This window comes from Melospiza georgiana, chromosome 3 (assembly GCF_028018845.1).
Source record: "Melospiza georgiana isolate bMelGeo1 chromosome 3, bMelGeo1.pri, whole genome shotgun sequence".
NCBI lineage: Eukaryota > Metazoa > Chordata > Aves > Passeriformes > Passerellidae > Melospiza > Melospiza georgiana.
Window position 1 is genome coordinate 81,550,451 of NC_080432.1, and position 24,925 is coordinate 81,575,375.

Sequence of the window (24,925 nt, forward strand, 5' to 3'; positions counted from 1 at the left end):
TGTGTGAACAGGAATGAAATAATAGAAATCAAGGAATGGTAGTGTATAGGTGGATAACAGACTAAATTCTAAGCTTGTTCTTTGAGATGTTTTACCAATTTATACATTTTTTTCAATTGCCAAACTTATATTTTTAAGTGAATATTATTTTGGGGTTGTGTAATTCAATATATCAATAAATTTACTATTTTAATATCAAATATTATTTTAGTGACATAACTGTTATACTTTGTACTTAATAACGTCACCACATATTTGATGTATTATGTATTCTTATAATTTAGTTCAATGATAATTGTGTTGGGTTAGATTTTAGGTTTGTAAATGTTAAAATATGCAAACACTCACACACCACTGAGCTCCAAAAATCTGACAGATCACTTAAAGGCTAAGTTAATTAAGATCAATGCTCCTGGGAAGATTGAACAATTGTCTTATTTTGAATGTCCTGCTTGCTGCATCTTGCATTGGCCTGAGTTTTGCCAGTCATCCACGTGAATTTCCCAGTATGATGCTGGTTTATAGCACTGAGCACAGTGTGTGGTGAATGTGTTTATCCAGTGCAAATTCAGAGCATGTTTCACAAAGGCTGTCAGCACCTAACTGGTCTGCAGGGTGCTGCTTCAGGCTGGGCTGCAGTTGAAGGGTTTGGAGCTCTTTTTCTTTGACAGTGCTGAAGGATAGTGAAGAAATGACTTCTTCCACAAGTCCTGGTTCAGGACTCATGTCCTGCTCATTGTCTGAGAGCCTGTAACTAAATCTGTTGGTAACTGATCTAGTGTTGCAAAATGATTAATTTAAATGGCCTTTCCTTGGGGTTTGCCAACAGGTACAGCATTGAGAATACAGACAGAGTTCAGGTGGGTTTAAGGACTGGAGTTTTGAGAGGACTGCTAGTGTACGTCCTGATCCTTGTTGTGGTTCTAAGAATTTGAGTAACACAATAATAAAGTCCTTGAAGACATTTATTTGTCAAGCTTTATTTAATTAGACTAAAATACTGCCCAGAACCTGATGTGGACATTGTGGTTGACTTCAGTTCATCTGATACATACCCAGTCCCCTAGAACAAGATAAAAACCCCCATTTCTTTAACCTTAGTATGTTTTCATTTTAGTGTGTTGGAAAATCAGCAATTACTCATTTGTGGATAAAAGCCAGGGAGGTTGGACAAATGCTTAAGAAATTATGTGGGGAAATTAGGAGATAAACCAAATTAGAAGGAACATTTGGTGAAAGCAAAGCACTGTAAAACTGATCAGTATTTTTTGACATTTTATATGCCATTGTACATTTATTGCCATGGTAATGAATGGAAATTGAGTGGGTGATACATGTTTTGGTGGTTTTAATTTAAAAAAAAATAGGAAGGCAGTAAGCAGTATAATTTTTACTCTATTTTCAATTAGTAGCTACTAGCTACTGTTCTGTTTTCAGCTCATAGATCTTTTTTAAAAGTCAGAAAAATAATTGTTCAAAAAGCCATCAAAGTACATGCATGTTATTGAGGGAAGGAAGAACAGAACATTGTTTCCAAGACATTTTATTTGTCTGTCACAAAAAAAAAGATATAAAGATATTGACTGATACCAGAGAGAGCTGCTTTCCTGTATCCCTTTCTTAGTGAAGGTTTAATTGTGATCAGAGCCCTTAGATACATGAGGAAAAGTTATGAAAAGAATAAGAAGGTGAATAATAAATTCCTTAATTAAAACTGAATAATAATGTATCCTCTTATTAAAAAAAATTTAAGTGCTCATAAAAACAAATGCCAAGCAGGTTTTGCAAATACAGTAAAATAAGCTTTTCACAGACATTGAATTAATTTAATTGCATAAGTGTATATTGTAATTTAATTTAGTAGGCAAACAAGACCACTGATCTTTCTGATCTGGTATTTTGAATCCAACTGTGAGCTGGATCCTAAGGCATTAGTATCATAATTGTCATGGGGAACTGTAATTCTCTTTATTGTGCTGTGTGAAACAACACAAGAGCAGAGTTTTTCAGCAAGCCCATAATATTGTAAAGCAAGCCCATAATATTGTAAATATTCTGAAGTGTTAATGATACCTTGGAATATTCATTGTGTATAATGGAGTTAATTTTGCATTCTTACTCTTCTGACATATTACCTATAAATTATGTGGAATGAGTTCAGGTTTGTTTACTAGAGTGCTTTTTTCTCACACTTTCTTATTTGAATTTGTGACACTTTGTTCAGTAGGATCACCTGTAATTGTGTCCTTTGTGATCCATTCAAAACTGAGGGTAGACTCCTATAGAATACACAGAGATGGCAGCACAAATACTGGGTTATGTGTGTTATGTACATATTTATACATTCACATATAATATTTTTTAGAATGCAAGTTGTACATTTCACAAAAAGCAAACATTTTGCTTTGCTAGAGGAAGCATTTGGTTAAATATACCTCTGGCTAAATAAAGAGACCACCAACACACAGGTAGGTGGAGACATGATGGTTGGCACACCACTTCAAACATGACAGGTTGTTTTTAATGTATTTCCCATTTGAGGATTAGTGTTCATAAGCATAGGCAAATTATTCCTTGCAGTATGTTTGTGGCTGTATGCAATGTAATGAAAAGATTTCCAAGAGAGATTATTTGTAGTTGGAGCTCATTAATGAGGTAGATTAATTTTAAGCCTGATGAAATGATACAGATAAAAATTTAGCCTCAAAATACACCTATAAAAGGAAAGTTACTGGATTTTAAAGCCCAGCTTCTAAATTAATTTTCAATTCTACACATGTAATTTTATATTTTATTTTAATTTTAGCCTGTGTGTTTCTGAATGTTATGTGAGTTATCTAATTAAAATTAATATTTCTGAACATATTACCTGAAATGCATTAAATTTTTCGTATCTGTGTATTAAAACTTCAACAATGTTGTTCTTACGGGATCACATTTTTAAGTAATTTCCCTTGTTTCAGGTACAGGTTAAAGAACATAAATTTTTCAGAGTTTCAAGACACATATTAGAAAGTCTTACATTAGGTGAATTGCCAGCTGAGAAGACTTTTATAACTTTCCATCTATATTTTTCTGTGGACTTGTGCTATGAGACAAAGGTTCAGAGGGGGAGTGCCTTTGATCTGCTTCTCACTGTGGCTATTAGCAGCTGCTCCAAGAATGAGAGCAAGACAGCATGTAGGGTATTCCTACTAATCTCCCTGCTTCCAGCATTTTTCAGCCTGGAAGACTCTCCAGCCAGCTGAGGTTTGTCTGTTTCCTAATGCTGTGTGTTTCTTTTCCATGACTTTCTATGATTGGAAACTTCGATCTCAGTTTTTTTCAAGCAATTGACACATATCTTAATTAACATGGATCCCAGCATAGAAGCTTAGTAGAACTCACCTTTGTCAACTGTGAAGACTGGTGATTTACTCCTATGCCCTGTTTTCTACCTGTTGAGGAATTATTTATCTGTGCCACATCTTTTGTATGCCCCATCTGTTAAGTTTTCCCCAAACCATTTGATTAGGGATTTTCTAAACTCTCTTGGAAATCTCAGTAGATCTCTCTGTGCTTCTAAGCCATTCAGAATGTCCCTTTACAAAAGCTGTGCTGCCTCTTCTGGCATGAGTCATTCAAATGTCTGCTAATTCAGTTCTTCATTATGATCTATACTAATTTGTATGGATGTCAGGCTTATGGGTCTGTAGCTCTCAAGCTCTCAAGATGTTCCATGAAAAAAATTTGAACCTTGTTGTTGTGTGTTTCAATGTGTATAAGTGCAATTGTTCCTAATACTTGCTGGTCATTTCTGTCTTTTAGTTTTGTAATTTTTATATAGTCTCTTCAGTTTCTTTTGGCTTCCCACAATGAGCTCTTGCATCAGGGTCTCCCCAGTTCCCTTTGGTGGACACCAGTGGAAGGTGTTAAATTAGCTTGTCCACAGGGGTCTTGTCTTCTCTGTATTCCTTCATATTTTCATTGCCAGTCTGCTCTGCAGACTCCCTGGCAGGCTTTCTTATTCCTCATGTCTTTGAAGAAATATTTATTGTTAGTTTGCTAGTTGTTCCTCTTCTATTTTCTTCTTCTGTACATTTCTTCTGATATCATCTTTTATATTCCATTGTGTATAGTCATGCTGGTTTTCTATTGCTGTTACCTAAGTGTTAATAAATGGTGTGTGCTGGCCTTGTGCTTACTGCATAGCATCTTTAAGTAGTTTCCACAGGACCTGTAGGGATTTAATTTTTTTATGTGTTTATATAAAAATGTCCTTGTTTTTATGTATACTTTCCGATGTATTGCTCACCAAAGGCAGAATTTCCACAGCTATCCTTTTCTTTTATACCTGTCAGAACTTGAGTGCAAAGCAGGTAGTTAGAAATTTGTGAGATTTATACTTCCAAAACCAACATAAGTGCACAAACAGTACATGAATTACATATGCGCAGTATCATAGAAGGCTTTGAAAGCTATCCCACTGTATTTCAGAAGTGTGGCTACACATTCTGCCGTGTAGTCTGGTGGAGTTTTTCCAGTGACATAGGCAGATTTCTCTAATGGAGTCTTGAGAGCATTGGAAGCAGTATGGGGAGTACTCTGTAGCAGGGAAACCAATTACTGATCCTTTCCTGGCAATATTTGAATCTCCTGCTCTTAAAAATATGTTGTCTGTTGTCGTGAGCAAAAGAGATTTTTTTGGTTGTTTGGGATTTGTTTTTTTTACTTCAGTGTAAATGGGTCAGTTACTAGAATTTGGATTTTTCAAGGTAGGATTATTTTAGTGTGTATTTTTGAATAGGCTGCTTCTAATTTATCTAGATATGAATATCTGATCTTCCTTTTTTTGTAAAGTTCTCTGTACAGCAGGAGTGGAAGCAGTACTTCATTTTGAGAACAGTGTTGAAGTAAATTCAAAGATTAGTTATCACTCAGACAAAAGCAGCTTCAGATGTTGGAAGTTGTCCTTTTAGAAATATCCAAGAAACTGCAGTCTAGTTCCATGCATATCAGCATAGTTAAATTATTTTATGGCAGCTGAATATCTATCCTGTAATGTATTAAATAATTTAATTTCTGATAAATATGTTGCATAGTAAGTATTTAACTTCTATTTGTTTTTCTAAAGGACTCTTAATGGGCTCAGTAAGTGCAGGTTGTTACAGTGATACTCATGCATCTTAGAATTATTTAATTAAACAGTAGGAAATCATTTGCCTGTCTTGTGGTATGCTTGAATATTTTTTTTTCCCATGTTTCAGGTAAATATGCTGAAGATATATTTGGTGAACTTTTCAATGAAGCACACAGTTTCTCATTTAGAGTCAACTCCTTACAGGAACGTGTAGATCGCTTGTCTGTCAGTGTTACCCAACTCGATCCAAAGGAAGAGGAATGTAAGTTACCTCCTGCAGGGATTGTTTCTTATTTTGTCACTCAGACAGCACTGATAGGTGAAATGGAAGTAACAGTTTAATAGTTTAAATCATATTTATAAGAACACACAGCAAAGCATCATAAGAAAGGTCCAGTTCTATTTCTGCTACAGGCTTTTTTTATAGCCTTGAGCAGCTTTCTGAGCTCAGCATTTTCATGGTTACTGAATGATACTAAAGAATTTACATAAAAATGGCTACAGGAGTATCTGTCACTTCAGTAGTATTTCATATTTAGAATATTAATAATATTGTATAATATTATGTGAATGCTTAGAGATAAGTCTATACACTTTTTTAAACCTTTCTATTAATTCTCATGGAATGTGAACATTTGTCCAAGTAGGGTTTTGGCATTTTACTTGTACCATCTTACTTTCTGAATGATATTATAGTTTTATAGCTTAATTTATTGCTGCTGCATAACCTCTTGGACTCTTCCTAAATAATTTTAAGTATTATAAATATTGGTTAGCACTGAGAAAACAAGTACTCTCAGAAGTCATCAGCTCATGCCTGTAAGATAGAATTTGTACCGAATTTTAAAGGATGCCTAGGGTTTGTTGGACCACCTAATGCATAAATGCCATGAAGCTTTTTTGCCTTCATTGATATCTGTTGGTCACAGGTCAACTGTGAAAAATCTTGTAACCCCCAAAAAATTTAGGATGTTCTAAACTATATGGTTAAGACCTAGAAAGAAGAGGAACACCCCATCATGAAATATAACTTCAGATTGCTTGTGGGATCCAATTTTAAACTATAGAAAGCTGTTTCTTTTCTCAATGTCTAGACATAATAATTTTGTATTATTAGATTGTGTGATTACAATTGTGTATACAGAAAATTGAAGTGTCAAACCAGAAGTGTGATCTTCAGGTTGTCTTTGGTTATAGATGTCAGAATTTCACTAGTAGCAAAATTAAGCAAGGGGAATTTTTGATTCTGTATTTCGAGTGACATTAATTTTAGAACAGGTTTTGAAAGACAGCTGCTCACAGCTAGTAGCAGATTTTCCACAAAATCATGACTTGCCTAGGGGAATTCTTACATTAATGGGATTTTCCAAGTCTCTTGATAACTGAGCATAAATCACTCTTGTATACCTCTTTTTCCAATTGTTGTGGTTTAACCTGGCAGGGAGTTATACACCACACATCCACTTGCTCACCCCTGCTCCGCAGTGGGAGGAGGGAGATAATCACGCGGGAAAAAAATGTAAAATTTGTGGGTTGAAATAATGACATTTTAATAGGATAGAAAAGGAAGGGAAAACATCAATAATAATATTAGATTATACAGAACAAGTGATGCACAATGCAATTGCTCACCACCTGCTGACTGATGCCCAGCCAGTTCCTGAGCAGCAGCCCAGCCCCCAAACACCTTTTCCCCTGGGTTTATGTGCTAAGCATGACACCATATGGTATGGAAGGTCTCTTTGGCCAGTTTGGGTTAGCTGTCATGGCTGGGTCTCTTCCCAGCTCCTTGTGCCCCCCATCCTGCTGGCTGGTAGGGTGGAGTTAGAAGCTGAAGAGTCCTTGACCACTGCTCAGCAATGATAAAGCATCAGTGTGTTATCAGCATTATTCTCATCCTAAATCCTGAACACAGTACTATACCAGATACTAGGAAAAAATGAAATCTCCTCCTGCCCAAACCAGGGCAGTTTTGCTATGATTGGATAATGGTAAGAAACCCTTTCCATATATGATAATAAATTTTCAGCAGTTGTAATCTTGTAATGACTGTAACACTTTGGAGTGTTAATGGCATTTCCACATTTACTCTTGACAGCCTAGTTTTGGTTCAAATCAGAGGGGGATGTATGTTGATATATCATATCTGATATGTTAATCATTCGCATTTCCATGGAATGGAGAGACCATATTAAGCCATTGAGTTAAAGCATCCAGGGATATTACACCATAGCAAGAAAATTGTACTATGCTATGTAAAAGGCCTTTTACAAGTTTGGCTCTAGGTTTCCGGACCAAAAATCCGTAACTATTTGATGTTAGAGAATTGCTAGGAGTAGTTTTAAATAGTGTGTAGTCCCCAATGCACCATACCAACACATTTTCACAGAACTGTGCATGCTGTAGTGTTTGCTACACTGTATAGCTAAAGAAAGGTACAGACTGCAGTCGAGGAAACAGGGCAGGGAATAGTTCCTCACGGTGAAGTCCAGTGTGGCTCAGGGTGATTTGAACCTGATCCCCTGGATTTGTGTGTCACACCACAGAATGGCAGTGACTGCTTGTACTTCAGAGGGACACATGCAATCCTCAGTGTCAGGAGCTGTTAAATTACTGCTTTTATTAACCTAAGAATATCCAGTCCCTGAGCTGTACCCAATGCTCCTTATTCACAAATGTCTGCCTGGAATGAGTCACCAGATGAGGACAAAGGAGATGAGGAGACATTTGATATTCTATTTCCTCAAAAGTTAGGGATCAGGAAACTTTTTCCCTTCAGTATACTGTTTTGGGCTTGACTTTAGAAATCCATCACAAATAGTTTAGGTTTAGTCCTAGTGTGGACTAGAATAGCTGAAGGATGTTAATGCATGAAGGGGAGGGAAGGGGGAGAATATTTGAATTTACCTTTTTTAACTCACTATGCAAGAATTAAGCAACTTTCAGTACTTCTACTTAGCTAACAGCATGAGTAAAATGGGATATACTTGTGAAATGAGTCTCATCTGCTCTTTGCCAGGAGGCAGTAATAGAAGATTTAATGGGTTCCTTTGGGCCCATGCTATTACACAAGAGAAAGAAATTAAGATTCATTTAAAGCTAAGTGGCATGAACAAAACCAGCCCAAGTCAGATTCACTAAACGAGATGCAGATACTTGGCAAGATGTTTCTGGTAGAATCAGAGTGATAAAAAGCTCTGAATTCGTTTGAACAGTCTGTATGTTTTCTTATTTTGAATTACTACAGCATCTCTGTGAAAGAATAAAACCAAGGTTAAGATTTAAGATTGTATCTTTAGGAGTCTAACTCCTCATGACCAATTTTTCTGTCTTAAAAGAGTTGCTGTCAACTTGGTTTGCTTTGAATTATTACACTGTTTTCAAATTCTTGATTTCTCAATGTTATTAATTTAATATTTTAACAGATTTTTTAAAATACTTTATTATTTTCATATACATGTGGGTTTTACCCTCAGAAGATACCAAACTTGTATGCAGACAAAAGGAAATCCTCTGTTTTCCATCAGTAAACTCAACTTTATTTCAATTGTATGGGAAACAAACCCATATGTATCCAAGACTAATATTTGGGGTCCTTTTAGGATTGAGAAAACACATTCTTGCTATAAAGTTGAACTAAGGTCAACAGCTTCACTAGCCCTGCAATATAAGGTGTCCTCATAGGTGAGAAAATAAATCCTGAGTATAGTTTCTTTGCAAGCATTTTTAATTTTAGTATTTACTTTATAGTAAATGTAAATATATAGTTTATAGGTAACATTACTAACTCTGTCCATATATATGCAAAATGCATCAGTAAAATAATATTTCTCTTAATTGATCAAATTTTCATGAATTTAATTGTGCCTTATAAGTGTGAGGTACTGCTAAAAGTGAAAAATGGCATAGTTGTAGAAATCTGACAGTTTTGAAAAGAATATTAATTTTAACAATTATGTAGTTCTTTTTTGAAATGCTGATACATGGTACAGCTCTGATGCATTCATGAGATATTGGAAAATAGTTTTGTATCACTCAGAAATAAATAATATCAGGGCAGAAGGAAAATTCATAAATTCAGAGTTTATCAGACTATTTTGGTATTAATTTAGTGCTTCTTTCATTGTGACCTGCCTAATTCTATTTAAACCTCCAGAGAGGGTTTTAATCTCAAAGGCAGTGTATCAAATTCTTGATTTCCACAGCATATTTGTTACAACTGTGACAAGCAACTTAAATAAACCTAATGGCAGAAGTGCTGTGGGTGAGCAGCCTGGCACATTTCAGGAAAGTGAATTGTGTTTCAGTAGGCTTCTGCCTTTGAATACAAGTGTTAGTTGTTTTTCTAAACATTCTATAAATATTGCCCTGTCATTAAAACAATAGTAGTTCAGAAGTTTGGCTGGACCAAGTCCAGAAACAGTTTTGTTGTTTTGCTATGGGGGAAAAGAAAGGTGGCATTTGGTGGGGAGAAACCAAAAAACCTTGACAGATAATTGTGGTCTGTATACTCTGGAAATGGGAGACTTGCTCAGCTTTAAAGTCTGGATACTCAGCCCATTGTGAGACTTAGAAGGAAAGGGTAGCAAACCCCAGTTTAAGGGTCAGCTCACTGTCTTTAGCCTGTGAAGAAGATTTTGCTGAGTATGAATTTAATCAAAATTAAGAACAGGGAGCACATCAAAATTGGGTCATGATCTCCACATGTACTATATTAAGTGGAGAGTAACACTATTGTCAATTCATTCATTAGAAATGTTACCCTCCAAGGCAGATAAAGATTGTTAAATTATATAGCAGATCTCTTTTCCTTGCACATTGCTACTTAAAGAAGGTTAGATTTGATTGTGTCTCCCTCTCAAGATTCTGAGCAGGTGGGCTGAGCTTCAACTGCTCTCCATCTTCTTTCTCCAATTTTCTTAGGCCCTTGATTAAATCTGAGGGTTATTTAGTAAGTAAATCAGTTTTAAATTAGCATGTCCAAGGCTTAATGGTTCCATGGTAAGACCATGATAGTGCATGTTTTGTGTATAAAAAGAGGGATGTGGACAAAATACCATTTGTTAAACAATGTGGTGGTTTTGTTGAGACTAACCAGCAGATTCAGTGTTTGATGCCCACAGGTATTTCACATCTTAATAGGGCTTACTTGTTCTACATACTGCATTTGAAGCAGCTTCTGAGTCCTCCTAAAATGATTGATCTAACATTTACATCTTCTTTTTGTTTACCTGTAGTAGTTAAGGTACATACATTCTCCATCCAAAAAGTTCTTGAGCTATTTTGGAATTTTTTAGAACAGTATTTCAGAAAATTTCTATTTCTTGGGTAGGTGACAGGCCCAAGAGTGATGTCTGATCTACAGAAATAATCTCTCTCTTTAGCAACTATCAAACCCACAGTCAGAGTATTCTGATGGCAGAGAAACCTAAGATGTCTGCATTCTGGTCATTGTTTAAATGGATAATCATTAAAAGTGTAAAATAAATAATGTAGAAATCAGACTTTGAGATTGCAGTGTCTCTAGGAACTGAATCACACAAATCTTTACCTTAAGAGAATTTTCAGCAGCACCACTCCCTACCAATTAATTACCTTTAGTGGGAAATTTACAACTAAGTTATTTGTTTGAGAGTGTTGTTCTTTCCTCTTTGCACTTTTCAAATTGCTGGGTAAGTTTTTGAACAGAGAAAGGGAATTGTATAGGGCAACCGAGTCCCTTGATTTGGATGAAATTTCATTTCATCCTAGTCATTTAGTTCTGCAGGGAGTCACAGCTGTGATATTCAAGAGTTTACAGTCTTGAAAGATGCCAGGATAAAATTCTGCAAAAAGTATTAAGAGAACAAGCTTTTAAGAGGAATATATGATTTCTTTATTTACTCTCTTTAGGAGAATGGTATTTTTTTGGCCTAGAACCTAATTGTAAATTGTGTAGTTGATGATTGTAAAATAATAAAAATAAATCTAGTAACTTTTTTTTTCTTCTGGTGAAGTAAAATGTAGTATTTAATGTATTTGAAAAGTTAAAGTTAGCTGCTTTCTGTCAGTGCTCTGGTGAGCTCTATACCTGACTTTTACTACAAATTGGAGATTGCAGTTTAATGAGATGCTTGCCAAGAGATAAAACATTATTTAGTATGCACATTACAGATGTGCTTTTATTTAATTTTTACTTTACCCCAAAAGAAACACAGTTATTGTATCTCATCAGAGTACAATTTAAATACCCTTCCCCCCCACAGTGTGTTGATGATTATGACTAAAAATGGACTGGCATCTCTTTTTCAAAACCAAATGTACAAAAGGTTGACAGTTTAGCTTTCTGACAGACAGCTTTTGCTTATGTGGAAAATATTGTTGTGCACAGAGGGCTGATTGGCTTAAATTGGCTGATATAATACGTCTTTCATACAATCCAAACAACAGACACAATAAAGACAAACAGGCATTTGTTTAGATTATTGAATGAATCTTCAAATTAAATTGTGACTATCTCAACTTTTAAGGAAATTATTTAAGACCCTGCTTTCTGTTAATTACAGTGAGCACAAGTGGTGTAGTAGGTGGACTTTCAGAAAAATACATCCGTATCAAATTTAGGATTTTGGGCTGTACAAAAAGTTCTGGTGCTTGTTAGGAGTTAAGCAACTAGAAGCCTAAATTTACCATCATCAAGTCAAATGCCTGCAGCTTTTCTAACTCCTCCTTCAGCTGCTCATCCCTACTCACACCTGAGTTCATCCATGCACTTTGCCTGCCCAGTGCCCTTGCAGTGCCCGTTTGTCACTGAGCTAGAGCTGGATGCCACCAGCCAGGTTTTCACCTCTCCCCCCGCTGAGGCTGCAAAGCACACAGGGCTCTTGTCTCTCTGCCAGCTGGCAAGCTGAACAAGTGGCTTTGGAAGCACAGCCCAGGATTAGGCTGGGTGTGTGACACGGGATTTACCTGATCCCTCTGGGTAGGCAACTTATATCCATGTCAGGATTCTCCCTGTGCTGCGTGCCACCTCCTTCCCTTTCCTGAGAAATGCTGTCCTGGTGTGCTCTGTTGGTTGGAGTAATGGTGTGCTTTTCAGGGAATGCCTGGGACAGGTCATCAGCATAGGAAATGCTGCTTTTCCATGAAGCCTTCTGCTGTGTATCTTAGGTTTAAAGAGAAAATTATTATAGTTATTGTTGGGGATTGATTTATTGATTGCTTATCCTCTAGTGTGTTATCACCCTGTATGTGTGTACAAAATGTAGAGTTTTAATCAAGAAAAGGGAAATTATGATTTAGATTGTCTGTGCTTGCTCATTGAAGAGATGGAATGCTAATAAGGAGTTTGTAGAACAGTGTAAATAATATGGTGTCACATACTCTGTGAGCATTTTAATATTAAACCAAAGTACTATATTTATTTATTAGAATAAATTGATTAAGTTAATTGTCTTCAGAATGTACACACGTTGAAAGAGAAGTATACTAAGTTTTACTTTTGTTGGAAATGTCTCCAATATATGACAGTTAGAAATCTTGCAGGATTGCCAAGCAACTCTGAGCAAGTACATTTGGTGTTATTTGTATAACCAATAACCCAAAGGAAAGGCATAAAATGATATAAGACTTAAATTTTAGACTTAAATTTTTAAACCTCAGTTATTCTAACTGAACTCTTGCCAGCTGATAACAACCTGTACTTCATGACAGGTACAAAATATATAGGGTTAGTTATGACTGCAGAAATACCTACAGAAATTGAGACTTCTAGCTGACATTCAGACTTTATAATACTTCTTTCACACACTTAAAAAGGCTTCTGAGCAGCTAATTAAAGCTATTAAAAAGAATAAAAGACACTGTGATGAATTAGAACCTAAGGGTAAAAAGGAGGAAACTTCTCCAGGAACACACAACCTTGCCAAGCATAATAAACTTCAAAAGCCAAGCTGAAAATCAAATAAATCCCATCTTTAGTCTCACAAAGGATGTTGCCAATATGCTTGGGTAAGAAGACAGAACATTCCAGGAACTGCAAGCCTTCTGGAAAAAATCCTGCTTTCTGCCCCTTTGTGATCACACAGTAGAAATCCAGCTTGGTGTATGTACATGTGTATGTGAACACTTGTATGTGTTACAGGAACCTGAGTGAAAGAAACAGTTTTCTGCTTAAACAGGTTTTCTTTAAACTGCTGCCAAAGGCCCTAGTGATAGGGGTAGAGTTGTGCTCTCATCTTGCATAAAGGGGCATTACTACCAACCTGTTTCTATGAAATAAACATAATTATTTATAGATAAAATGTATGTGCTGAAAGTACTTTTTACTACCATGTCAGAAAACTGTTTTCATCATTGTTTGTGATTTTAAAAAAAGAGCCCAAGCTAATGAAAAGATCTGCTGCTTTATCTAATGGAAGTCTCATGCTGGTTGCAAGGGTAGCTTTTAGGCACACCTGGACTTCACAGGTGTGGTAACTGAAGAGCAGGGAGGGAGAGAAATATGAGACTAAATAGGTATACTGTTTCCAGAATTAAAAGTGCAAAGCTTATCAGTTGTGGTCACTTTTCCATTAATCTTTATCTAAATTTCAATGAAATAGAAAAGGCTCTTTTGAAATCAAGAAAGATAGATATGTAGATTTTACCAGGAGTGTATAAAAATAGTTGAAATCCCTGTTTAATGTGTTGTGTTCATGTAGTATTGTTTTCCTGTGGATCTTACATAAAGGTAATTGATTATTCCTAACGACTGTGCTTAAAAGTCAAGGTGGCTCTGAATTATACAGAGAAGGCTCATGTTGATTAAACAGATTAAAAAGCATTCGACTATTTTCATGTGTTGCAACACAGAATTACCTCCCATTAAAGCCCATTGATCTCAGTAGCATAAGCTTAAGTGATTTTCTGGTTTGGCATCTCAGTGGGCCCTCAGTGGAACTGCTGCCTACATGCAAGGAATGCAAAGTTTGGCTTGCTGATGCCATAAAGGTAAAATCTATACCTCAAGGTACAGAGCAGTTTTTCATAGCAAAAGGATTGTGAAATAGAGTTGGTAAATGTTACTAGGTACTTCTGAACTACTGAATGATATTTTACAGCTGCAGTATGCAATTCGTTGAACTACTTAGGAGAGACATAGTTCTGATATCTGTTTAGGTGAGAAAAATTTCCTGTGAAGCTAAATAGAGGATGATGTGCTAGAACATTAGAGCCATGTTTGTCACACAGTCTGACAATATCTTGCCACGGCAATAGTGCTAGATGAATCTGTATTTGCTGTAAAAGGCCAAGATGCAAGCAGTAGTGCTTTATATTTCAACCAACATCAGGTAATTCCAGATTAATCCAAACAAAATGTATCTGGTGGGATTTTTTTAAATGGCAATGTCCCCTTTCAGTGTCACTGCAGGACATTACCATGAGAAAAGCTTTCCGGAGCTCCACGATTCAAGACCAGCAGCTGTTTGACCGCAAAACTCTGCCAATTCCTTTGCAAGAAACTTATGACATTTGTGAGCAGCCTCCTCCGCTTAACATTCTCACCCCTTACAGGTTAGTGAAACAAAATTGGTCCAAATCAATGCCTAGCTTATTTTATGTAATAGAGAGCAGGCACCTTGCTCACACGGAGTAGCACTTGAATATTTAAAGACTAGAAAACTGTGAAGCTGCTGGAGGAATGACAGCAGCAGAAGACATTGTAAGCATTGAAACTTTACTCCATTTTACTCAAATGTTAACTCAGTGTAACATGGTAGGAAAAAAGTCATTTTTAATTCTGTATTTATTAAACCATATAATGTACTTGCATGTGAAGTGAAGAAATTAAACAGGTAAGTGTGTAGAAAGAAGGGTCTTCAATGGAAATGAATATTGCTTGCTGTCCCAGAGATTCAGTTTGAATCAGTAGCTGAACATAAGCAGCCACATAAAATTGCTCAATATTTTAACAGCAAGATTTGAGTTATTGGAGTGGGAGTTCTCTGATTTAAGACACACTTTTTTTTGTGAGGTTTTTTTGTTGTTTTGTTGTTGTTGTTGGGGTTTTTTGTTTGGTGCAGAAGGTCAATGATCACCTCTTTTGTGTTCCTCAGTAAAACATTTCAGGGTCTGAGATACTATATATTCCTTAATATGCCCTTGCTTTGTCTTAATGTTTGGATTCATGTCTCGTCAAAGAAACAGTATGCTCTATTTGTGTCACTGTGTTTCAGGGATGATGGAAAAGAGGGTTTGAAGTTCTATACCAATCCTTCATATTTCTTTGATCTGTGGAAGGAAAAAATGTTGCAGGACACAGAGGACAAAAGAAAAGAAAAGAGGAAGCAGAAGGTACGTATGTTAACTTTATACGGCTTCTCTTTGTTTTTTCCTAGAACGGGTTTGCTTGCAGATGTGGTACTTTAATAACAGTGCAGACTTGACAGAGCCATCTATTCAGCTAAAGCTGCTTGTATTCATTCAGTTCCACCAACTTAAACAATTAAATAATAATAATAATAGCAGCAGTAGTAAAATATTATAGAAGGACCTAAAGCTTTCACGCTGTCTTAACATAACCAACTTTTGCCAAAGTTTGTAAGTACTCTAGCAATAACTCAGAAAAGAAGGAGGAATCAGCAGGAGTAAAGAGTTTCACTTGAACATTTGTTTTGTAAGACAAAGTTTTGACAGTCTTACAGGTGAAAAAGCTTGAATGACATTCTAATAAATATGTTTAAACTAGAAAGAAATTAGTAGGAATAAAACACATTGCTTATATTTTCTTAAAATTAAACAAGCACTTTTGTAAATGGTAATGCTACTTTTTTATTTGACCATTATTCTGTATGTTTCATAGGCAGTAGAGAGAGTAAATATGAGTGTCAGATTTATAATTTGATTTCAGACTTAGAATGAAAAGCTACTTAAACAGGTATTTTTCTCCATATTATTCAGGTTGTTAGCCACTAGTCTGATGTTTCTGGCTCTTACAAGTCTTTCTGGTCTACATATTATGTTTAGCCTGAAAGCAAATTTTTCTTGCATTGGAAATGAGATTGTTTTTCATAATTTTGTGGCTGATGTTTATATGCAAGTAATTAAAAACCACTGTCTCAGTTGTCAGTTTTGTTTGCACAACTCTCCTACAGCAGAAAAATCTAGATCGCCCTCACGAACCAGAGAAAGTGCCCAGGGCACCGCATGACAGACGGAGAGAGTGGCAGAAGCTAGCCCAAGGTCCAGAACTGGCAGAAGATGATGCTAACCTCTTACATAAGCACATTGAAGTTGCTAATGGCCCAGCTTCACATTTTGAATCAAGGTTCCTTTTTGTTTTTTCTAGCCTTTATGAAGTGTATTCATTCTGTGTAGTGAACATGCATGAGAAGCGGTCAGTGACGAGATGCTACTGTTACCCGTGAAATGCACTGGAAATCACTGATTTAGCTTGATCAAAACTCAGTTTTGAAATTCTTAGTGTGTCTATCAAGGAGTAGTTACTATGTTGTTGTTTTTAAGGGTACCATGTATCCTCATTGTATCCTTGAGGATGTGCTGTCCTCTGTAGCTTGATGGAGGTGTAGTGTCCCAGGTGTGTCACTGCATTCCAGTCCTGACCCACAAAATCCCCATTGTTCCAGCCTCTTGATTTTTCTTAAGCAGACACTGCCAAGACTATATCGTGTGTGTGATGTGAACAAACGTCCACTTGGAACTCAAATGAGAATGCTGAGCTTCCCTTTACTCTTGAACAAATCCCTGATTTGATTGACATTTCTGCTTATAGCCTATTACAAAATCCAACCTGTTGAATTCTCATTTCACAGCGTGTATTTGCTGGTGGCTAAAAGTAGCATTTCACATGGCAAACACCTGCTGTGCTTATGCTTCTGGTCTTGGTGCAAAATCAAGACCATTTTACCAGCCAAGAAACATCTAATAGCAAAGAGGGCTGACAAGTAATGTTAGGCAGTTTGGGGATAATTTTTTTGTTTGGAGGTTTCAGGTGTTTTGTTGGGTTTCTTTTAATTAAAAAGTATTCATTGTCCTCCCAAAACTGGTTAATTTTTCCCCCTATCTTTCTGTGGTCAAAAGCACACCATAAGAGAGTATTTTGTTTAGCTTTGTAAGGCCTTCAAACAAGCTCAGTAGTGATGGTGAGTAATTATGACAACTCTAGGAGAGAGTGTTTGTTGCCTGAAAAGTAGAAAAACCTGCTTGTAAAAAACTTAGCTCAATTCAGAATGGAAAATGCTCTCAGTGCGTTTCACTCAGTGGGGTACAAGTTAAGTTATGGTGATAAGCATTTTTCTAGGAATGGCTTTATAGAATCTCTGTAAGCTGCTGTGTCAAGTCATTGGCAGAAACATCTGCTTTCCTGCTGTCCTTTTGTTATGTTGTATGTTGGGTTCCACTTTAGACATGCTTGTTTTATATCCAGGACCCTGGCCTAAACCTTGATTATCTCAGTACTAGTAATGCAATTATTAATAATGCTGAAGTGCTTGGGAGCACTGCATGTGCAGAACATGTTGTTCAGATACAGAACAGCACCATACTTTGAAATAAATGAGAAAGATTTTCACCCCTGAAGAACTTAATAGGCTTAGGTACTACAGTGGTGGCAGTATGTGGAAACGTAGAGTGTTGCTCTACTAGTTGGAAAGTGTTCTACAAACACTTTTGCTCTGAATTTAATAGAATTTTTTAAAATAAAATTCTGTAATTGAATAGTTAATTGAAATTTACTAACTGATCAGATCCTTGACGTGTGTCTAAAGTTGCCATTAACAAGTTGAATCATCTTTATTTAGTGCTAGTACTCAACAGTAGATATTGATTGAGTCCTGTGTCTATTAAAGCAGCGAGTTCTCTGTATATATTGGAATAAAGATCCTCTGACAGAAGTTCAGCTAAATTATTCAGTTGTAAATTCTACCACTCTTAACATCGATGGATGTTTCATAAATGTTGTAAAAGAAGAGGAGTTCTGATTGTATTGCTGTGTTTATTTAACTCAAAATAATGTGTCTAATAAACACTAAGGTCACACACATGGTGTAGAAACTATCTGATATACCTGTCAAAATCAAACCCTTGAGCTGCTAGAAGTAATAACAGGGAAAGTGGGATGAATTATTGAAAAGCCACACTGTATAATATCCAACACTAGTGGAGAGAAGACACTTGCATTCAGAATCAGACTGAAGTGTAGCACAGCGGCTGAGGGCACTAATACTGCCTCCTACTGAAGGTGAATTGGATCATTTCTCCCTGTTTCTTACAGATCCCAGGCCTACGTGGACCACATTGACGGGTCGTATTCCCTTTCTGCCCTGCCCTACAGCCAGATGTCGGAGCTGCTGAGCAGAGCCGAGGAGCGCGTGCTGGTGCGGCCCCACGAGCCGCCGCCGCCGCCGCCCATGCACGGCACCGCCGAGGCCAAGCCCGTGCCCCCCTGCGTCAGGTACCACGGGGCCACGTGCCCTTCTCCTGGGGCTGCTGTGCTTATCCACCCCCTGCCAATAGCTGTCAGCATTATTGCTGTGCTGCCCATGAACCCCAGCGTGCCCGCAGGAACAGGGCCGCCGGGAGCTGGGTGGGAAGCCGGCACCTAAATCCCATAGGGTGGAGAAAAGCCTCAGCTTGCCATCAGCACTGCGACCGTGTTGCCTTCTGAGTTGAATGGCAAGACCAAAAACTATATGGAAAATGCTTCTGTGAAATATGTTGGCATTTCAGGATGTAGCTTTGGAGTTTTGGAAATTTGTACAACTGGGATGTGTTTCAGCCTACATGAAAGGAAGAATATATCACAGTAAGACAGCTGTCAAAACTATGTATTCATTGCATTTGCTAAATTGTAAGTGCTTCTCTCTCCCAAAGTGCTTTTTTTTTCCCTACTTCTTTGTACCTTTTCAGAAGTGGATACGTACATAGAATATTTTCTGGAGATGAAAATTTCTTTGTCACTCCCCTATTTTTTTATACCAAAAGTGGTCAGGCACATACAACTAAGAATAGTGGATAGCTAATTCAGATGGGATTGTTACATCAGCAAGATGTTAGTCTCTTGAAATGGGTGATATTCGCTGCTTAGGAGATGATACACAAAAATGCATAACTCTTTAGATTAATTTACCACAACAGTTTAAAGAAATCCTCTAGTGGTCTTTCAGGAAAATAAATTTACTGTTCTCTCTTGTTTCTTCAGTTCACCTATTTATTGTCCTGTAATGAGTATCTAGCATATAACTGTACCTCTCTGTATGCAGTATTGATGACCTTTAATATTAGTCTCATTCATTTTTTCATCACACCTTAAGTATATATATTTCAAATTAACTTGTTCTCATTGTTTGCATTGTTTGTTTCGGTTTTAAAGTTCTATGAACCAAAACAGTTCATCAACTGCTAGTTCCCTGACTTGAGAAAAATAATTTGGATTTACTTAGGGACAACAGGGAAGAATTATATCAAAGGTATAGGAAATCTTTGAGCAAGATGCACTGTATAAGAACATAGATTTGATTAATAGCTGAATTTGAGCAGAGGTCTTTTGGAAACCCGTTGCAAGCTCCATACTGAAAATTAGACATTCTTATTTATGAGGTGTGGACAAACACCCTGAAATCATCATGGTACATAATGCTCTTTAATGCCCAGGTTTCAATGTTCTAAAGTTGCACAAGTTAATCTATTACTATTTTTCCACTCTCTAGTTCTCATATCTTTGTTCTGTTATTGGATGTTGCAGTTCTACTCCTGGCTTGGTAGAAAATCGTCCTCAGTCACCAGCAACAGGCAGAACACCGGTGTTTGTGAGCCCCACTCCTCCTCCTCCACCACCGCCACCTCTCCCATCCGCCTTGTCGACTTCATCCTTAAGAGCTGCAATGACTTCCACCCCTCCACCCCCAGTCCCACCGCCACCACCCCCTCCCACAGCTGCTCTGCAGGCCCCAGCTGTGCCGCCTCCGCCAGCTCCTCTCCAGATAGCTCCTGGAGTTCTTCATCCAGCTCCGCCTCCAGTGGCTCCTCCCCTAGCACAGCCCTCTCCCCCTGTCGCCAGAGCCGCCCAGGTGTGCGAAGCTCTGCCTGTTCACCCGGTTCCTCCACAAGCTGAAGTTCAGGGACTTCCTCCACCACCCCCACCTCCTCCCCTGCCGCCTCCTGGCATCCGACCCTCCTCCCCTGTCACAGTTGCAAACCTCTCTCACCCTCCTCCTGTCCTGCACCCTCCTGCCACAACCATTGTCCCTGGCCCTCATGCACCCATAATGCCTCCATCTCCGCCATCCCAAGTGATTCCTGCTCCTGAGCCCAAACGCCATCCTTCAACTCTGCCTGTGATCAGTGATGCTAGGAGCGTTCTGCTGGAAGCAATACGGAAAGGTAACATTGGCTATTACACAGCAAACAGAACCATCTCAGAAACCTGCTACATACACGTGACCTTTGAGACATGGAATATTTCACATGTGTAAGAAGTTACAGGAATGCATCTCAAGTCCGTTTCTGTTTTCTATCCCCTACGTGTATACGTTGCCAAGTAGACAGGTTTTTTTCAATTCATAATTTCACTTATCAGATGTTTAGTTTAGATGGCAAACCTGGTTCTCCGTGGAAGTTAGATTACAGAAAAAAGTACATGTGTTTGTAGATGATCTGTGGAGATTATCTTTCCATTTCCGTTTACCTGCTAATGTAACTATTTCTGATCATCTACAAATTGTGTAGAAGACAAAAACATTGGTTTTCACAGACTGTTAGATAAAAGCGAAACTGATCAATTGGCATTGGAATTTTGATCATCTGTCACTGTATTACAAGATATAAGTGACATTCAGAAATCATTGCTGAAGACCTCAAGCTGTTAAGTATCTGATCTGGACACTGATGTCAGTGCAGTAGTGGAGCAGCCTTTGCATTGCAAGGTGCCCATGGCAGACTGCAAGAGAAGGGCAGAGCTGCAGGACAGTGTTTTCCTGATGATCTCATGAGGAGCTGTGTGTGCCAGCTGTACCTTTCAGCTTATGGTGCCCATGGCCAGGAAAATCCCCACTGGCATCGGAACACACACATTGGTGTGTGCTGCTGTTTGATGGTGCGGTGTCTTTCAGTAGTTAAGATCTCTCAAACGTTTCAAGTGCTACATTCTTCTTCTCTTCCCCTGCACTGTAGCACAGCACAGAATCTGTATGGTCCTGTAATATCAGCAGATAGACCATAGCACTAATTTGAAATATTTTTGCATGCCTATATGCACATGAATTGGTAACATCTATGAATTGAACATGAATTGAAATCTAAAAAAATGTTGACAACAGCTGAGTACAACAGGGGTACATGAAAATATGTAGACAATGTCAGCAAAATGAGAAAATAGAGCCTGCTGGTATAATCTTGGTGATTGCTGAGAACACTTTTGACCGAGTCATACCCAAAAAACAAAGGCTTGAGTTACCACAGCTTTGATATCCAAGTAATACTTTATCCCAAACCAAATCATTACATGATAAAAAAAATAGAGTTACAAGAGGTCCTGTCTTCAGGACAAATCGCTATAAACTTTCATTAAAATTATGAATAGAGAGTCTAAAAAATGCAAATAGCAAAATCACTTAGAGTGGTACTAAAAATGTATTTTAGTAGAAAATCAGAACCAGGATATTGTAGTAGACGGACTCAAGATCTTGTCTGCCACTGCAATTCTGACATTCTTCTCTTTAAAAGCTTGACAAAAAAAAATTCACCCTGAGCAGGACAGCATCCTGTGTATTCATTTTCGATTGCAAAGCATTCTGTGAATCATGACCTAGATCCATGTGCAGTGGGGAAGGAGGAGGGTGACATGTTTGTGCTCTGCTGTTCCCAGGCATTCAGCTCCGCAAAGTGGAGGAGCAGCGGGAGCAAGAAGCGAAGCACGAGCGCATTGAGAACGACGTCGCCACCATCCTCTCCCGTCGCATCGCTGTGGAGTACAGTGATTCAGAAGATGATTCAGAATTTGATGAAGTAGATTGGCTAGAGTAAAATTATTACATTGCTGTACACTGCAAAATCGAATGCTAATGTCCATTGTGGTGCTTGTTCTTTGGAAGTTTGATGGTCATTTCTAGTGTTTTTTGTATTCTTTTCTTAACATAATTAATCCATGTTTTTCTACTTTTCAGTTTACAAAGAGCTCCTAGTGCATCTTCAAAACTAAATGTTTTACAGTGGCTTTTCTTACACATCTCTTTTGAAAGAACATACTTTGTTCCAATAGACCACTAAGTATTAAGCATGGGCAGCTGTTGGTAGAGTAGCAGTTTCAATTTTTTGGCATATCTTAACTGTGCACTTTGTGAATTTTAAGTTGATGAAGGCAACTGAGATTGACATTCCAAGGGCAGCTGTATGTACTAATGAGCCTTATTCCACTTCTGATAGTGTTTTAAAACATTAAACCTAGCTATCAAAATATCACTGCCTCGATCACACCTGTATACTAAAAGTACATATAGTTAGCAGCACTGAACACACTGAAAAGCAAATGGGTCTTTGGGGGGGTTTATTATTGTTTTATTGTTGTTTTTAAATAATTATGGCCTTATTTGAATGTTTAGAGATTCCCCTTCCCTTCTTCCCTCCCAGGTACATATTGTGTGGTACTATTTTTGCCTGCATAATAAAAGTTTAAAGTTTTTTTTTCCTTGTGAAATCTTTTGACTTAAACATGCTGTGTAACTTATGTAACTGTTAAAATAACAGTTTGATTTAATAAATGGTTCATTTTAAATGTTCCTGGGTGTTGGTCTTTCAATGAAGCCTGCTTTTCACTGGTGTACCTGAGAGATCCTTGGTTTTCAGGTATTTAATCTGTGGTGTACAAAGTTAAAGTATTTTCTCATCAGTGTATCTTGATGAGATGCAACAGTTAAAATCATGATTGATGAAAGATGATTTTTTAAGTGCTGTCTAGCAGTGCAGTGCATGTTTTGCACATCTTTTGTGTTTCTCTTCCCTGGAATAACTCCTTCAAGTCTGAGCACATAGTCAAAAGCCTGTTGAGAAGGGCAGCGTGAGAGGGTGCAGGAGCTCTCTTATCCTGTGATCTTGTTCCTGGAAGATGGAATCCTGTAATAGAGGATAAGAAGTCTTGAAGGTCAGATTGAGATTTCTTGAAGGTGAACATTAAATGTTCTATGTGTTACAAACCAGCTTGCAGGGACACGTGCTTGTTAGCCTTCTCTTGGAATTGGGCAAAACTCCCGAGGGATACACTGGGGTAGGAGCAGTGTACAGCAACCGTTCCAGCTTCTCTGTCACCATCTCAGCCTCCAGTGGGATTTTGCACGTGGCCTGCTGTACTCAAGACTTTCAGCTGCAGCAGTAACACCTTGGTTAGTTTTGTGGAAGAAAAAATATTGTCACAATTTGTGAATCTGCATCTTTGTAACTATGGCTGCAGATTTGTGTGCCCTGCTCTCTCTTGAGTTTTTTCACAGTAACACCATCTGGTTTGTTCTGTTGGTCTCCATTGATTTCCCAAGTGTGTGTCCTGCTTAACCCCTCATTGTAATGGTAAAGAAAGGATGTCAGAGCCACTTCTGCATATTTGATGGTGTTTCCTTGGATCTCAGTAATCCTAACTCACCAAACCTAACTTGTCCAGAAGCTAAATGTGGGATCCTATTGTTGCAGCTGTAAAGATTTGAGATCATAAAGCAAAGTGCATTGTATGCAACCACAGCTCCCCTTTAGCCAGGGACCAAGATCTGCACTCCAGGCAGCTGAAAAGAACCTGAATTTCATGTGTAGTTAGTTCTGCCATTCACAAAATTTCATTTCAACTGATATTTATACCCATTCCTTGCACAACTCTCTATAAACTGATTTTTCTGGTGGGTATCACAGAAAGCAGCCTACATTGCCACTTAAATGGAGCAGCAGTATTTCTGTACCCAGGCTCTAACTGTTCGAATTAGAGCATCTCACCATCATGCCTGCATTGGTGGGTGTGCTCTGAGTGTGTCCAGGAACTGTGAACTGCATATAACTTACATAAAATGAAGAAAAAGGGAAGAAATTAAAGCAAAAAAACACCCTTACTGTAACTGCAGCTATCACATAGCAGACTTGAAGGTATTAAAAAAAAAAAATTCTTATTGACAAATAGCTGTTATTGACTGTTTTGCTGTCCTGCTGATTAATAGTATCCCTTCCAAGCTGGTACCCAGGGCAGATAAAGCACTCATGTAATATGACACAGTCACACAAAGTAATGAACCTTGCCTGTGAAAAGTCAAGAGTTAAATTCAGCTAACATTTCAAAGGCAGGATTCTTGGCCTTCTGCCACTGCTACAGCTATCTGCCATAGCAACTAGTCTCCAGATAGCAATAGCATGATTCACTAGTAGCAAGAGGTGATTGTTGAATTTGAATATTTGTGTTTGTAGATCAGCTCCCGAGCCGTGCATTTGCAGTCTCGGAGATTTGTGTCCCTCTTACTGTGGTCTCCAGCCGCCTTTCTCGTTTGGTGGAATGCTGTGCAGAGGGCTGCTGGGCTCTTCATGCCTGTGATTAGATGTGTAATAGATTATTGATTGCTTTGTCTTGTAAGGTATTAAATCAAGATTTCTGTATTGAACTGTTTACGGAGTCTGTTGTTTACCTCTGTACATTTGCTGCAGCTGGTTAAAACCAAGGCTTGAAGTCTGACGCAAAAATAATGTGTCAGTAATGTTCCATATAAGTGAAGAGAAACCTTTGTCTTCACCCTTTTCTCAAACCGTAATCTGGGACAGTTAAAAATTATTTACCTCTCCTACTGAGAATGGGGGGCAGGGGGGAAG

At 37.9% G+C, this 24,925-nt stretch overlaps 1 protein-coding gene across 4 annotated transcripts in view; it reads left to right on the forward strand.

The window, feature by feature from the left end:
- The window catches only part of WASF1 (WASP family member 1), an 87,138-nt gene extending 64,266 nt beyond the window's left edge, over positions 1 to 22,872 (forward strand). For 3 of the 4 annotated variants that reach the window (XM_058020661.1, XM_058020659.1, XM_058020658.1), the window contains exons 3-9: positions 5,247 to 5,381; positions 14,500 to 14,653; positions 15,316 to 15,433; positions 16,234 to 16,406; positions 18,372 to 18,551; positions 19,842 to 20,479; positions 21,963 to 22,872. In XM_058020661.1, the coding sequence (XP_057876644.1) occupies positions 5,247 to 5,381; positions 14,500 to 14,653; positions 15,316 to 15,433; positions 16,234 to 16,406; positions 18,372 to 18,551; positions 19,842 to 20,479; positions 21,963 to 22,120 (1,556 nt within the window). In that variant the 3' untranslated portion in view covers positions 22,121 to 22,872. The remainder of the gene's footprint in view (positions 1 to 5,246; positions 5,382 to 14,499; positions 14,654 to 15,315; positions 15,434 to 16,233; positions 16,407 to 18,371; positions 18,552 to 19,841; positions 20,480 to 21,962) is intronic. The other variant, XM_058020660.1, reaches the window with a different exon arrangement.
- Positions 22,873 to 24,925: the final 2,053 nt, after the last annotated feature.